The sequence below is a fragment of the Poecilia mexicana genome, unplaced genomic scaffold (genome assembly GCF_051168715.1).
Source record: "Poecilia mexicana isolate PSO_F unplaced genomic scaffold, ASM5116871v1 scaffold_17, whole genome shotgun sequence".
NCBI classification, from domain to species: Eukaryota; Metazoa; Chordata; class Actinopteri; order Cyprinodontiformes; family Poeciliidae; genus Poecilia; species Poecilia mexicana.
In genome coordinates, this window is record NW_028263386.1 from 1,542,170 (window position 1) to 1,556,736 (window position 14,567).

At 42.8% G+C, this 14,567-nt stretch overlaps 1 protein-coding gene across 1 annotated transcript; it reads left to right on the forward strand.

The window, feature by feature from the left end:
* The first annotated feature begins 414 nt into the window (after positions 1–414).
* Positions 415–9,741, forward strand: LOC148154503 (uncharacterized). Its single transcript, XM_088015024.1, has 3 exons — positions 415–507; positions 711–804; positions 5,127–9,741. Exon 3 carries the CDS (start codon positions 5,790–5,792, stop codon positions 8,742–8,744), a length of 2,955 nt encoding a protein of 984 aa, XP_087871150.1. The 5' UTR covers positions 415–507; positions 711–804; positions 5,127–5,789; the 3' UTR covers positions 8,745–9,741.
* Positions 9,742–14,567: the final 4,826 nt, after the last annotated feature.

Genomic DNA, 14,567 nt, shown 5'->3' on the forward strand with positions numbered 1-14,567 from the left:
TTGTAACACATCAATTTAGAGGTTTTTGAAACAGGTTATTTTGCAGACACCAGCAGAGCATATACTTATTTACAAAAACGGCTGGGTGTTTTTGTTTTCCTACTGCTAGAATTAGGACATACTCAAATGGAAGGATGAAAACATGCAAAATGGGAATTTTGTATAATAATGGACTTTTACTGGACAAGTGACCAAATGGCTCCAAATCAGATGCAATTAACTTATTATTAACAACATAAAGTTAAAATATTAAAAATGCATCAACATGACAATAACATGTTAACCATACGCAGACAATGTGTTGTTGAGTGTTAAAAAATCATATATAGTTGACTTGAATGGCCTTCCTTAGATTCCTGCAGTTCATTGTGTTGGTCACCATTTAGGGGAAATGAGCTGCTTTCCCTTTAACAACGCAGCCTTAGTAAACATGAGGAGTGTCTCCCTCGCTGAAAATGAAAGTTTGAAAATGAAACTTCTGTCACAAGGCTCTGGTATATTTCTGCAGTGAGTAACGGTTTTCTCCTTTCTCTATCCAGTCCCATATGTTGGTGTCTTTTAAACACTGCCCACTCTCTTCTTCTCATCAGTAATGTTATTCTTGTTATAGATTTTTGAACACTGTTCGATCAGATTATTCTCAATGTTTGTAAACAGTTATCAGATTGTTCTGACCCGTAATGTTTCTCTTTTATGATTTACAAAACAAGATGGCGTCTGAGGAAGTGATCGAGGTGGCGACTCTGGGCCGACCGTTCAGACTCGGGATGCTGTACGACCTCCGCCGGGACACAATCATTCCCGGTAAGGATTCACATTGTGTTATTTTTAAATTATTTATTTTACCTGTTTTTGTGAGAGAACAGGACTGTAGTGGAAGAGAATTGTTTTTTTGTTCATTCTTTTTCTATTTTTTAATCCTTCTTTTGTCATTTTATTTTAACTGTTTAGTTATGAGTTACGTGGTTTTTGTTTATTGTTTTAAACTTTTTTTAAGTTCTGAGGTTGTTGTCTTTTGAGGGTGTGGCTGCCAGGTGTAACTGGTTGGCATGTGCTAAGAACTGGAAATTTTTCCATCGGGTAAGGAAGAACCGTGCCTCATTTCCAACTCATTAGTCTTCGCCCTCATGCATTAAAGACTGCACAGTTTTCTCACTAAAACCTGGCGTACGGAAAAATTTAGAAAAGTTCGGCGCACAAAACAAAATTGGATACATAAAGCCGTGCGCACGCACACCTTTCCGTTATAAATCCTAATTTACGGGAAATGGAGTGCAGCTACTCTCTGCAATGTCGCCAACCATCAGTGTTGTGGTCAAGACCACCTAACCCGAGACCGAGTCAAGACCAAGACCAGCGGCCCGTGCTACATGATACAATGAAATGTAAAATATGATCGAAATTGCTTCTCAAAATAATCTGAAAGATCCATATTCCCATAAAAACACCTAGATATTAAATACTTAATATATTTTACCAATATTAAATATTCCATTTCTGTGCTACAATGTGTGATGGTCTCGTGAAAACATAACACCCTGGACATTTGCCCATATTGCTCATATAAGAAACCACCACTGTCTGCACCATTAAACATAGCAATTGAGTCAATGCCCTGATGGTAAATAATGCTCAACCATGAACACTGACCAAGGAGCAACAAGCAAGAAGTAACCAAACAGAAGGCGCTCATCGTGACTGTTTTCACTCTCTATCCCAGTACATGAAGCCAGGTAGTCTGACACCATGGCAGACATTACAGCTGCCACTTTGAACAAAAACAATCAAAGAGCAATGTACATGCTCTGCGTGCTCTTTCGTTCTTGTGTTTTAGTTATTTAATTTAAATATCAACGTACATAATTAAATAAAATAATGATGCCGTGTACACAGAGCATTACAAGAACAAAGAACGGCTGTTCTGTCAGGTCGTCATACGCTTAGCACAAACTCACGGTGTTCTGTCAGATCAGCATACGTTGTCAGATAGTCGTACGCTTAGCTCAGACATGCATACGCTGTCATTACCATATGATTTTATTTAATCAGCAACATAGAATCATGACGTAGATCATTATTAACAGTTATTAACAGTTGTATGGCATCCAGCTGCAGCCAGACCTGCTTTAAATACACTTTGAAACCATGACAACGCATGTATATCTATCTAGTTATCATATTATGTCATATTATAAACAATTTAATGACTTATTTTCATCATAACTTGTTGCGTATACTGAACTGACAACTCCACTGACGGTCGTACTTCTTAATGCGCAGGCATGGTACTCACTGCATGTATGCTATTCTGACAGTGATATAACATCAGCAATATCTGTCAGACACGTCATTACCATAAGATTTCATTTAATCAGCAACACAGAATCATGACGTAGATCGTCATACACTTGGTTATTAACAGTTGTATGGCATCATGACTCAGCGGTTAAGTAAGTTTTACATGGGCGTGTGTTGTAGCTGACTCCAGCTGCAGCCAGACCTGCTTTAAATACACGTTGAAACCATGACAACACATGTATATCTATATAGTTATCATTTAAAACAATTTAATGACTTATTTTCGTCATAACTTGCTGCATATGGTGAACTGACAACTCCACTGACCGTCGGACTTCTTAATGCGCAGGCATGCTACTCACTGCATGTATGCTATCCTGACAGCGTATGGCTATCTGATAGAACAACGGCTCTCAGTGACACTCCAGTCCTATCTAATAAGTAAAGAGACGAGCAGATGAATCGACTGTTCCTGAATGTCACATCACTATATTGCAGACTTTTGGACACAGCGTTGTCACATATATGCGACAAGTCAGTCTACACCTCCGCACAGTAATTCAGCGCAGTGAGTGACAACATTTTTCAAAACAAATTCTTATGTGTCTCTGTACAGCTAGCTTTGCTAACATCACGTTAACGGGGCTTACCTTCTTTGAGCTACTTTTCTAAGTGACAAAAAAGTTAGACGTTGTCTCCACCGTCTGTGAAAGCGAAGCGCTACTGAGTTAGCTGTGGCCATCGGATTTCTTACTATTTTTGCAGCGCTATTATATTACTGACAATTAGACAAACATCTTCTGCCGCTGAGAGAAAACCACTGCGCATGTCTCAGAGCGCGGCGCGCGAGTGGAAGGTGGGGACGGGTAGAGGAGGGGGGAGTAACAGAAACACATAGTTGCTTGGATTTTAATTGGTGCATTTTGCATCCACTGAAAACAAAGATGTTAACAAATAAACTGGACAGTATGCTGTACGTTTAGTGATATTTTCACAGTTGCGGTCTCGACTGGTCTTGAAATAAAATGCCGAGTCCTCAGAGACCGAGACAAGACCGAGACCAAATGCGGTCGAGTCCGAGATGAGACCAAGACCATCAAAAAATGGTCTTAAGACCGGTATCGAGACCAAGACCAATTTCGAGTACCACAACACTGCCACCCATAAATACATATTAATATAAATTTGTATAAATACCTGGAAGTCTGCCACCGATTGAAGCAGTAACCATGGCGACGTCCTTGTTTGTAGCAGTATGAGTATTTATAATAAGAATAATTGTATATGTTATTTAAAAGGTGTTTTCAGGACACATAAGGTCACCTCACACAAATAAAAATGATACATTTTAAAGAAAAGACATAAAATCCAAATGAAATATAAAGAGATGGTGAAAATGCCTGTTAAAACAGAAGCAAAACGTTCAGCCAGGGTTTAAAGACAGACAGAGAGTCAGAGGGTCTTTGAGTGGGAATGTGGACGTTTATTCTAAATAGTAGAATCGTTGTATATTTGCAGAATAAAGATACTTTATGTCCATAAGGTTCATTCGCAAAGCTCGACTGAAGGATGGCTGCAGCTGGACCGGTACCGGTACCACACAGCTCCTTCTTTAAGTTTTGCTCAGAGATCCAGGATGATCAGTCTGGATTAATCTAAACACTAATAAACCATCATCATCATTTCCCAATAGATCAATATGATCTCTGATCATTCGCTCCCTCTAAATTCTTCCTTTGGCGATGTTCTCCATCAGAGCCAAAGCTCCACAATTACGCAGCTCACCTTTGCGCAGCTACTTATATACGTGTAATTGCATACACACCTTGATCACTTTAAAAATAATCAAACCTGTTGATTATTTGTAATCAGCAGATTTGAGTTAATCTGTTGATCCAACCCTGTTTTCTTATTTTAGTGAGAATTAAATTACCACACAGACCAATGAGTTACATCTTTATGAGACAAAAACTGAGGAAAAGTACTATTTACATTTGAGTGAGGTTTTCACATCCTTTCATTTTTATTTTCTTTATTTTCTGTGCGTGTTAGCTTATTGTCTGAGGATAAATGCAGTTCAGATTCATCATTTACGATCAAACAATAAAATATTAAAATCATGAAAAACATCGGGTTTGATGCTTCTTGGTCTAAATGACACAGAATGTAGTCAGATTTCAGTGTATTTAGGGGAGTTTTGACGCTTTGTGGTTTGATGTCCACCGCACATTTTCACGGCAGCGAAAAAGTGTTTGTATATTTATGCAAACCTTGACGCAAAGTTAGTCTTTAGACATGCCGAGTTTTGCGTAAAATATGGAACAGCACATTTTTTGTGTGCATGCAGCTTTGTGCATGAAGCCCCTGGTCTTTTGTTCAGCATTTAACCTCCCCAGTATTTAAGCTTCTCATTCTCAGTCACTCCTGGCTGGTTCCTCTCGTCAACTGCCATCATTTCTCTGTGCTTTTCTGTGTTCTCCTTGTGTCTCCTTGCTTGATGCCTTTTTTGATTATTATTTGTTTTTCCCTGGTTCCAGTGATTTTTGTTAGTTTTGATTTATTTCGTTTTTCATAGATATTTTCAGGGTCCTAGGTCTATCCTATAAGACAAACCACATGACATTTTGCCTTCTTCTAAAGCTTTGTACTTGATACCGTTATGAAAAACTGATACAATGGTATTTGTAAAAAAAAATGTAGTTGCTAAAAATGGAATAATCATTTAAAAGACTGTGAAATGACTGTTTCTTAATGGTAACCATCAATGATTTGAATCTATAAATTGCCTCTGAAATCCCCAAATTTGAATATTTTCTCTGTTTCTACAGGACTAACACTCTGGGACTGTGAAGAATTGGAGAAAGACAAAAGAGAAACCCCACAACCAAACAGTGAATTTGAGATAGTTGCTTCTGAATCTATTGAGGACAAATCTTCAGCCCTGGATGTTGAAGCATCTTTAAAAGCAAGTTTTTTAGGTGGCCTAGTTAAAGTTGAAGGATCAGCCAAATACCTCAATGATCAGATGACATCCAAAACTCAAGCCAGAGTAACACTGAAGTACAAAGTTACCACAAAGTTCCAAGAATTATCAATGAATCACCTTGGAAGATGGATGTTTTTGTTCTCAAAAACATCCATATGTTTTTGAGAACAAAATAGCAACACATGTGGTCACAGGCATTTTGTATGGAGCTCAAGCATTTTTTGTCTTTGATCAAGAAAAATCAGAGACAGAAAGTCACCAAGACATTCAGGGCAACTTGAAAGTTTTGATTGAGAAGATTCCAAAACTATCTATTGAAGGGGAAGGCTCCTTACACCTGGAAGATAAGGATAAGGAAAAAATCCAGAAATTCTCCTGTAAGTTTCATGGAGACTTCCTGCTTGAGGAAACTCCAACCACCTTCCAGGATGCAGTAGCAGTCTACCAAAGCCTGCCCAAGCTGCTGGGAGCCAGTGGAGAAAATGCCGTACCAATCAAGGTCTGGATGCTGCCTCTGACCAACTTAGATTCTTCTGCAGCTAAACTTGTCCGTGAAATAAGTGTTAGGTTAGTTCAGGATGTACAAAGTGTCCTGGAGGAGCTCAGTGACCTGGAAATAAGGTGCAATGATGCAATGAAAAACACAACAACTCAGCAGTTTCCACAGATTAACAAAAAACTTAAACGTTTTAAAAGTATGTGCTCTGAGTTCAGGCTAGGATTTCAACAAACACTAGCAAAGAAACTCCCATCAATCCGAGGAGGAGGAGAAGAAGAGTCTGAGCTCGCAGATTTCTTGAAGAAGATTCATTCCTCACCTTTCAACAGCAAAAGCCTCAATGACTGGATTGACTGCAAAAAGAGAGAAATACATGTTCTGAAATCCTACACCAGGATGATGAAGAACACCAAAATCATCCCGTCTCCAGATATCTTTGATGAAGAACTTCTCACTGCAGAGCATGCTTTGTGTTTTGTCTTCAGCTCACTGGACAGAGATGAGCCATACCTCTCTGCTTTGCTGAACTACCTCAAAGGCAGAACCAAGTCAGAAGATTCACACAGTTATGATATTGAGAAGGAACAATGGTATCTCTCCAACAACTTGGCAGATGAAATGAGAACAAAAGTAAAACTCTTCAGTGATTTTGCAGAGGCCAACACTGAGACCAAGAGCTCAACATTCCTGGCAGTCGGTCTAACAGATGAGAAACATGAAGGTTCAACCATCTACCTTTATGAAGATGGCTTCCCTGTCAGTAAGAACTTTGAGCCTCCTTCAAAGCCTGAAACTGTGACAGCTGCTGATATAACCCACAGCAGTGTGACTCTGAAGGTTTCTCCTCCCAGGTTTGGAGCAGAGAGCGTCACCTCCTACTCTGTGGAGTTCTGTGTCAGAGGACAAGATAGATGGACACAACAGGTTGAACCAAAATCTGGAGAAATCACAGTGACCCACCTGCAGCCAAACACAGAGTACGTGTTCAGATGCAGAGCTGTGACCTCAGCAGGTGTTGGACCGGCCAATGTAATCAATGATCCCATGAAAACTTTACCCTGCAGCCCTCCTGGAGAACCTCAAGGTGAACCAAACTCTTCTGAGATATCAGTGAGTTGGGAGAAACCTGCTGAGCTCAGACCAGATGTTCAGATCCTGAGCTACATGGTGGAATATGCAAGCAGAGCCGATAGTTCAAAAGTAGAAGATCTCATCTGGAACCAAACAAGGTCAACAGGTGAAAAGGCCATCATTTCAGGACTTCAGTCAGAAACTCAATATGCAGTCAGGATCACATGTGACTGTGGAGGAGCCGGCAGAAGCAAGGAAAGCAAGATTGTTCAGGTTCATACAACAAAGACAAACATGCTTCCTGATGCTGTTAAAGCTGAGAGCACAAAGCTGGAGCCACAGTTCGGACCGCTGCCTGTTTATAGAGTTCCTTTGAAGGAGGAGAGCATCAGAATAAAGGGATGCAGGTTCTTCAAATTTGGAGAACTCAGCAAAGTTGCTCCCAAACAAAGTCGTACCATCATGGTTCTTGGAGCTACAGGTGCTGGGAAGTCAACCCTCATCAATGGGATGATAAATTACATTCTAGGTGTTAAATGGTCAGACTCGTATCGGTTCAGCTTAGTGGATGATGGTCCAACAAAATCCCAAGCTCACAGTCAGACCTCTGAGGTCACTGTGTACAAACTCAACCACAGGGACGGATTTGAGGTTCCCTTTTCTCTGACCATCATAGACACTCCAGGCTTTGGAGACACCAGAGGAATAGACAGAGACAGGGAGATCACAGAGCAAATCCGTAACCTCTTCACTAGTAAAGACGGGGTCACAGAGATTGATGCCGTATGCTTTGTTTCTATTACACCTTTAACACCAACACAGAAATATGTCTTTGATTCCATTCTCTCCATCTTTGGCAAAGATATAGCAGAAAACATCAGGATCCTGGTGACCTTTGCAGACGGTCAGAAGCCTCCAGTTCTAGAAGCCATCAACGCTTCAGGCGTACCAAGTCCGAAAGGGGAAGATGGTCTTCCAGTTCACTTCAAATTTAACAACTCTGCTCTGTTTGCTGACAATAAATCCTCTGCAGCAGATGCCCTGAGTGATGATGATGGAAACTTTGATCAGATGTTTTGGAACATGGGAACAAAAAGCATGAAAAGGTTTTTTGCTGCTCTAAATCAGATAGAAACCAAAAGTTTGACACTGACAAACGAGGTCCTGAGAGAAAGACAACAGCTGGAGGTTTCAGTTGAGAATCTGCAGCTTCAGGTTAAACTTGGTTTGGCCAAAATGGAGGAAATCAGAGAGACGAGAGAACAAATCAAAGAGCTTGAAGCCGAGATCAGTAGAAATGAGGACTTTGAGTTTGAGGTTACTGTGAAAAAACATATACAAGTTGATGTCTCTGGTACTGGGAACTTCACCCTGAACTGTCAGCAGTGTCAGGTCACCTGTCATTACCCTTGTGAAACATCAAATGATGCTGATAAAAGAGGATGTGTGGCGATGGACAGATATGGATACTGCCGTGTGTGTCCAGGGAAATGTTACTGGAACCTTCATTTCAACCAAAACTACGCTTGGAAATACAAAGATGTTACAGAGAAACGGACAGTCGCAGACCTGAAAGAAAACTATGAAAAGGCCACAGGGCAGAAGATGACTGTTGAAGGCCTGATGAGAGAACTAAAGGCTGAATATGGTATCATGCAGAATGAGGTGAATAAATTAATAGACAAATCAGCAAAGTGTCTGAACCGACTGAAGGAGATAGCACTGAGGCCCAATCCTCTCACCACTCCAGAGTACATTGATGAGCTGATTGAAGGAGAGAAACAGGAGGGAAAACCAGGCTGGAAACAACGAATTGAGTCACTGATGGAAGTGAAACAAAAAGCAGAGTTCATGGCTAAATTGGAGAAAGGAGAAAATTCTCTCCACTGATACAGTCGCTTGATGTGAGATCTCAACAGATCTCCTCAGAATCATTTAGATTTTAATTATTATTACTCTCTTAGTTTTTGCTCAAAGCAATTTGTTTCGTTTGAAACAGGAAATATAAATCCTGCATACATGATTTTACCAGCATCAAATAAATTTGGGGAAGCCAGTCTGACTCTTTTATTACTCTTTTTGACACATCAGGAAATCTCTCTGAATTGCACCCTGTGTCAGTGCGTGTATCACTTTAAGGAAAACCACATGACTGCTACAGTTCCTGTCATTTGCATGTGAATGCCCCAAATTATTTTCTCCCATGTGGGATAATTTTGATCTATTATTTCATTCTCATTTCCACTTTTGATAATTATTCTTTTGGCTTATTTCAGTTCCTTTCTATATTATATTTGAATTAGTTTACAGGGACTAACTTTTATTTATATTGTAGGTGAAAAGTAGGATGCGCTGTCTAACTGTAACCAGAGCTCTTCCACAATTCTGAGGTGCCAACATGTCTAGCATGAGGGGCATGAACCGTTAACATTCCCGTCTTTATTGAGTTTGCCTGCAATGACTTTCTAAATCCAGCAGATGTCACTGAAAGTGACAAAGCAACACAGTGTCAACAGTTTGGGAAATGTGCCACACACCCAGTGAGGCCTCAACTGTCAGATTTATGCTAGTCAATATGCTAAAGCTGTTGGAGTCTACAGAAGGCAGGCCTTGTTATATGTGGGTTGATGCTTTCTGCTTTTAGTTTGTTTTTGTTTTTTTTTATCTCATTTGCTAAGATAATTTAGGGTTCAGATATTACTTTAACCAACATAATATTCTTGGCTTTATTTGAGTGTCATATTTTTGCTGTAATTTGACTTAAAGGAGGGTAAAGACTTGCAAACACTTGTAAAACATTTCAGGTAGATGATTTTTATGTGAAAAAACTTAATGTGACTTAATGTGCTTTTAAGAGTTGTGCTAAAATAATAAATGTTTCAACTCATTAGTGTTTTTAGTTTTGTCTTTGTGTCTTTAAACTCCTCTATTAAAACCTGAATGTAGAAAGTGAAATTGTTAAGTAAAACTGTTAACCTGTACAAAAAAAAGAAAGAAAAAAAAGATGCATCTGTAGTTAATTTTTACATAACTAGCGAAAGTCCTAGCGCAAAATTTTCGCGAAACAGGCGGACGGAGCCTGGTGCTGCAAGGCTGGAGGCCTTGTCCTGTTAGGCTGTGATTTCATCTTTTCTTTTTATCTTTTTATTACTTTCTTTTTCTTTCTCACTGTTTAAAATTATGTAAAGCACTTTGAAATGCCTTGCTGCTGAAATGTGCTATACAAATAAAATTTGATTGATTGATTGATAACTAAGCTTTTGTTTTAAAGTTCATTTAGTTAGTGTAACGTCTTGCATAGGCGTAGGAAGCTAGAGGGGGGAGATGTCCCCCCTCCAATATTGGAGAGAGTCACATTCGTCCCCCCCAATAATTTCACCACAGTTGTGAAGAATTTTAAAATCTTCCACTCGCGTGCTTTTATTTTGAAGGCGCACAACAGCGCATTGAGCAGAGCGCTTCCTGCCCCTCCCCCCTCTGAGGGGCAGAGTAAAGGCTGCAGCGGCTCAGAGTAAAGGCAGCAGCAGACGGAGTCAGAAACTCGTTTGAATGAGGTAAACTGTCTGTCAGGAATGTTGCCATGAATATCGCTCGTTTATAACTGTAGTGACCATTTGTCCCCAAACTTAAATTCAAAAATCAAAAAACTCGAAGGTGATCAAAACAAAAGTAAATCCAACTCAAATAGTCACCTGATGCACCGTGGATTCTGGTTTATGCAGCAAAAAGGGAATCAAAAGTCAAAATATAGTTCTTTGGTTTTATTTGCAGTTCAAGCAAAAGGGTTACAGGCTTCTGCTCCTATTCCTGTACCTGTTCTCTGACTGACAAAAGAAACCGATGTGACTGATTGGCTGGTAAAAAACCTTATGACCACCACGTGCATAATAAGCTACCTAAGACCCACCTATTTATACCGTGAAATACCCACATCCCAACCTGAAATTAATTAACTATTTATGTGAATTCCTAATCAAAGAAATTATAAACAAAACAAAAAATTCTAATGATAAATCCACTCGCGTGGTGAGCAAATGTCAGGCCCACTGTCTTTGGGTGAGCAAATGTCAGGCCCACTGTCTTTGGGTGAGCAAATGTCAGGCCCACTGTCTTTGGGTGAGCAAATGTCAGGCCCACTGTCTTTGGGTGAGCAAATGTCAGGCCGACTGTCTTTGGGTGAGCAAATGTCAAGCCGACTGTCTTTGGGTGAGCAAATGTCAGGCCGACTGTCTTTTACTCAACCACTGTCTTTGTGTGAGCAAATGTCAGGTCGACTGTCTTTGGGTGAGCAAATGTCAGGCCCACTGTCTTTGGGTGAGCAAATGTCAGGCCCACTGTCTTTGGGTGAGCAAATGTCAGGCCGACTGTCTTTTGCTCACCCACTGTCTTTGGGTGAGCAAATGTCAGGCCCACTGTCTTTGGGTGAGCAAATGTCAGGCCCACTGTCTTTGGGTGAGCAAATGTCAGGCCGACTGTCTTTGTGTGAGCAAATGTCAGGTCGACTGTCTTTGGGTGAGCAAATGTCAGGCCCACTGTCTTTGGGTGAGCAAATGTCAGGCCCACTGTCTTTGGGTGAGCAAATGTCAGGCCGACTGTCTTTGGGTGAGCAAATGTCAGGCCGACTGTCTTTGGGTGAGCAAATGTCAGGCCGACTGTCTTTTGCTCACCCACTGTCTTTGGGTGAGCAAATGTCAGGCCCACTGTCTTTGGGTGAGCAAATGTCAGGCCCACTGTCTTTGGGTGAGCAAATGTCAGGCCCACTGTCTATGGGTGAGCAAATGTCAGGCCCACTGTCTTTGGGTGAGCAAATGTCAGGCCGACTGTCTTTGGGTGAGCAAATGTCAGGCCCACTGTCTTTGGGTGAGCAAATGTCAGGCCCACTGTCTTTGGGTGAGCAAATGTCAGGCCGACTGTCTTTGGGTGAGCAAATGTCAGGCCCACTGTCTTTGGGTGAGCAAATGTCAGGCCGACTGTCTTTTACTCAACCACTGTCTTTGGGTGAGCAAATGTCAGGTCGACTGTCTTTGGGTGAGCAAATGTCAGGCCCACTGTCTTTGGGTGAGCAAATGTCAGGCCCACTGTCTTTGGGTGAGCAAATGTCAGGCCCACTGTCTTTTGCTCACCCACTGTCTTTGGGTGAGCAAATGTCAGGCCCACTGTCTTTGGGTGAGCAAATGTCAGGCCGACTGTCTTTGGGTCAGCAAATGTCAGGCCCACTGTCTTTGGGTGAGCAAATGTCAGGCCCACTGTCTTTGGGTGAGCAAATGTCAGGCCCACTGTCTTTGGGTGAGCAAATGTCAGGCCCACTGTCTTTGGGTGAGCAAATGTCAGGCCGACTGTCTTTGGGTGAGCAAATGTCAGGCCCACTGTCTTTGGGTGAGCAAATGTCAGGCCCACTGTCTTTGGGTGAGCAAATGTCAGGCCCACTGTCTTTGGGTGAGCAAATGTCAAGCCGACTGTCTTTGGGTGAGCAAATGTCAGGCCGACTGTCTTTTACTCAACCACTGTCTTTGTGTGAGCAAATGTCAGGTCGACTGTCTTTGGGTGAGCAAATGTCAGGCCCACTGTCTTTGGGTGAGCAAATGTCAGGCCCACTGTCTTTGGGTGAGCAAATGTCAGGCCGACTGTCTTTGGGTGAGCAAATGTCAGGCCGACTGTCTTTGGGTGAGCAAATGTCAGGCCGACTGTCTTTTGCTCACCCACTGTCTTTGGGTGAGCAAATGTCAGGTCGACTGTCTTTGGGTGAGCAAATGTCAGGCCCACTGTCTTTTGCTCACCCACTGTCTTTGGCTGAGCAAATGTCAGGCCCACTGTCTTTGGGTGAGCAAATGTCAGGCCCACTGTCTTTGGGTGAGCAAATGTCAGGCCGACTGTCTTTGGGTCAGCAAATGTCAGGCCCACTGTCTTTGGGTGAGCAAATGTCAGGCCCACTGTCTTTGGGTGAGCAAATGTCAGGCCCACTGTCTTTGGGTGAGCAAATGTCAGGCCCACTGTCTTTGGGTGAGCAAATGTCAGGCCGACTGTCTTTGGGTGAGCAAATGTCAGGCCCACTGTCTTTGGGTGAGCAAATGTCAGGCCCACTGTCTTTGGGTGAGCAAATGTCAGGCCGACTGTCTTTGGGTGAGCAAATGTCAAGCCGACTGTCTTTGGGTGAGCAAATGTCAGGCCGACTGTCTTTTACTCAACCACTGTCTTTGTGTGAGCAAATGTCAGGTCGACTGTCTTTGGGTGAGCAAATGTCAGGCCCACTGTCTTTGGGTGAGCAAATGTCAGGCCCACTGTCTTTGGGTGAGCAAATGTCAGGCCGACTGTCTTTGGGTGAGCAAATGTCAGGCCGACTGTCTTTGGGTGAGCAAATGTCAGGCCGACTGTCTTTTGCTCACCCACTGTCTTTGGGTGAGCAAATGTCAGGCCCACTGTCTTTGGGTGAGCAAATGTCAGGCCCACTGTCTTTGGGTGAGCAAATGTCAGGCCCACTGTCTTTGGGTGAGCAAATGTCAGGCCCACTGTCTTTGGGTGAGCAAATGTCAGGCCGACTGTCTTTGGGTGAGCAAATGTCAGGCCCACTGTCTTTGGGTGAGCAAATGTCAGGCCCACTGTCTTTGGGTGAGCAAATGTCAGGCCGACTGTCTTTGGGTGAGCAAATGTCAAGCCGACTGTCTTTGGGTGAGCAAATGTCAGGCCAACTGTCTTTTACTCAACCACTGTCTTTGTGTGAGCAAATGTCAGGTCGACTGTCTTTGGGTGAGCAAATGTCAGGCCCACTGTCTTTGGGTGAGCAAATGTCAGGCCCACTGTCTTTGGGTGAGCAAATGTCAGGCCGACTGTCTTTGGGTGAGCAAATGTCAGGCCGACTGTCTTTGGGTGAGCAAATGTCAGGCCGACTGTCTTTTGCTCACCCACTGTCTTTGGGTGAGCAAATGTCAGGCCCACTGTCTTTGGGTGAGCAAATGTCAGGCCCACTGTCTTTGGGTGAGCAAATGTCAGGCCCACTGTCTTTGGGTGAGCAAATGTCAGGCCCACTGTCTTTGGGTGAGCAAATGTCAGGCCGACTGTCTTTGGGTGAGCAAATGTCAGGCCCACTGTCTTTGGGTGAGCAAATGTCAGGCCCACTGTCTTTGGGTGAGCAAATGTCAGGCCGACTGTCTTTGGGTGAGCAAATGTCAGGCCCACTGTCTTTGGGTGAGCAAATGTCAGGCCGACTGTCTTTTACTCAACCACTGTCTTTGGGTGAGCAAATGTCAGGTCGACTGTCTTTGGGTGAGCAAATGTCAGGCCCACTGTCTTTGGGTGAGCAAATGTCAGGCCCACTGTCTTTGGGTGAGCAAATGTCAGGCCCACTGTCTTTTGCTCACCCACTGTCTTTGGGTGAGCAAATGTCAGGCCCACTGTCTTTGGGTGAGCAAATGTCAGGCCCACTGTCTTTGGGTGAGCAAATGTCAGGCCGACTGTCTTTGGGTGAGCAAATGTCAGGCCCACTGTCTTTGGGTGAGCAAATGTCAGGCCGACTGTCTTTGGGTGAGCAAATGTCAAGCCGACTGTCTTTGGGTGAGCAAATGTCAGGCCGACTGTCTTTTACTCAACCACTGTCTTTGTGTGAGCAAATGTCAGGTCGACTGTCTTTGGGTGAGCAAATGTCAGGCCCACTGTCTTTGGGTGAGCAAATGTCAGGCCCACTGTCTTTGGGTGAGCAAATGTCAGGCTGACTGTCTT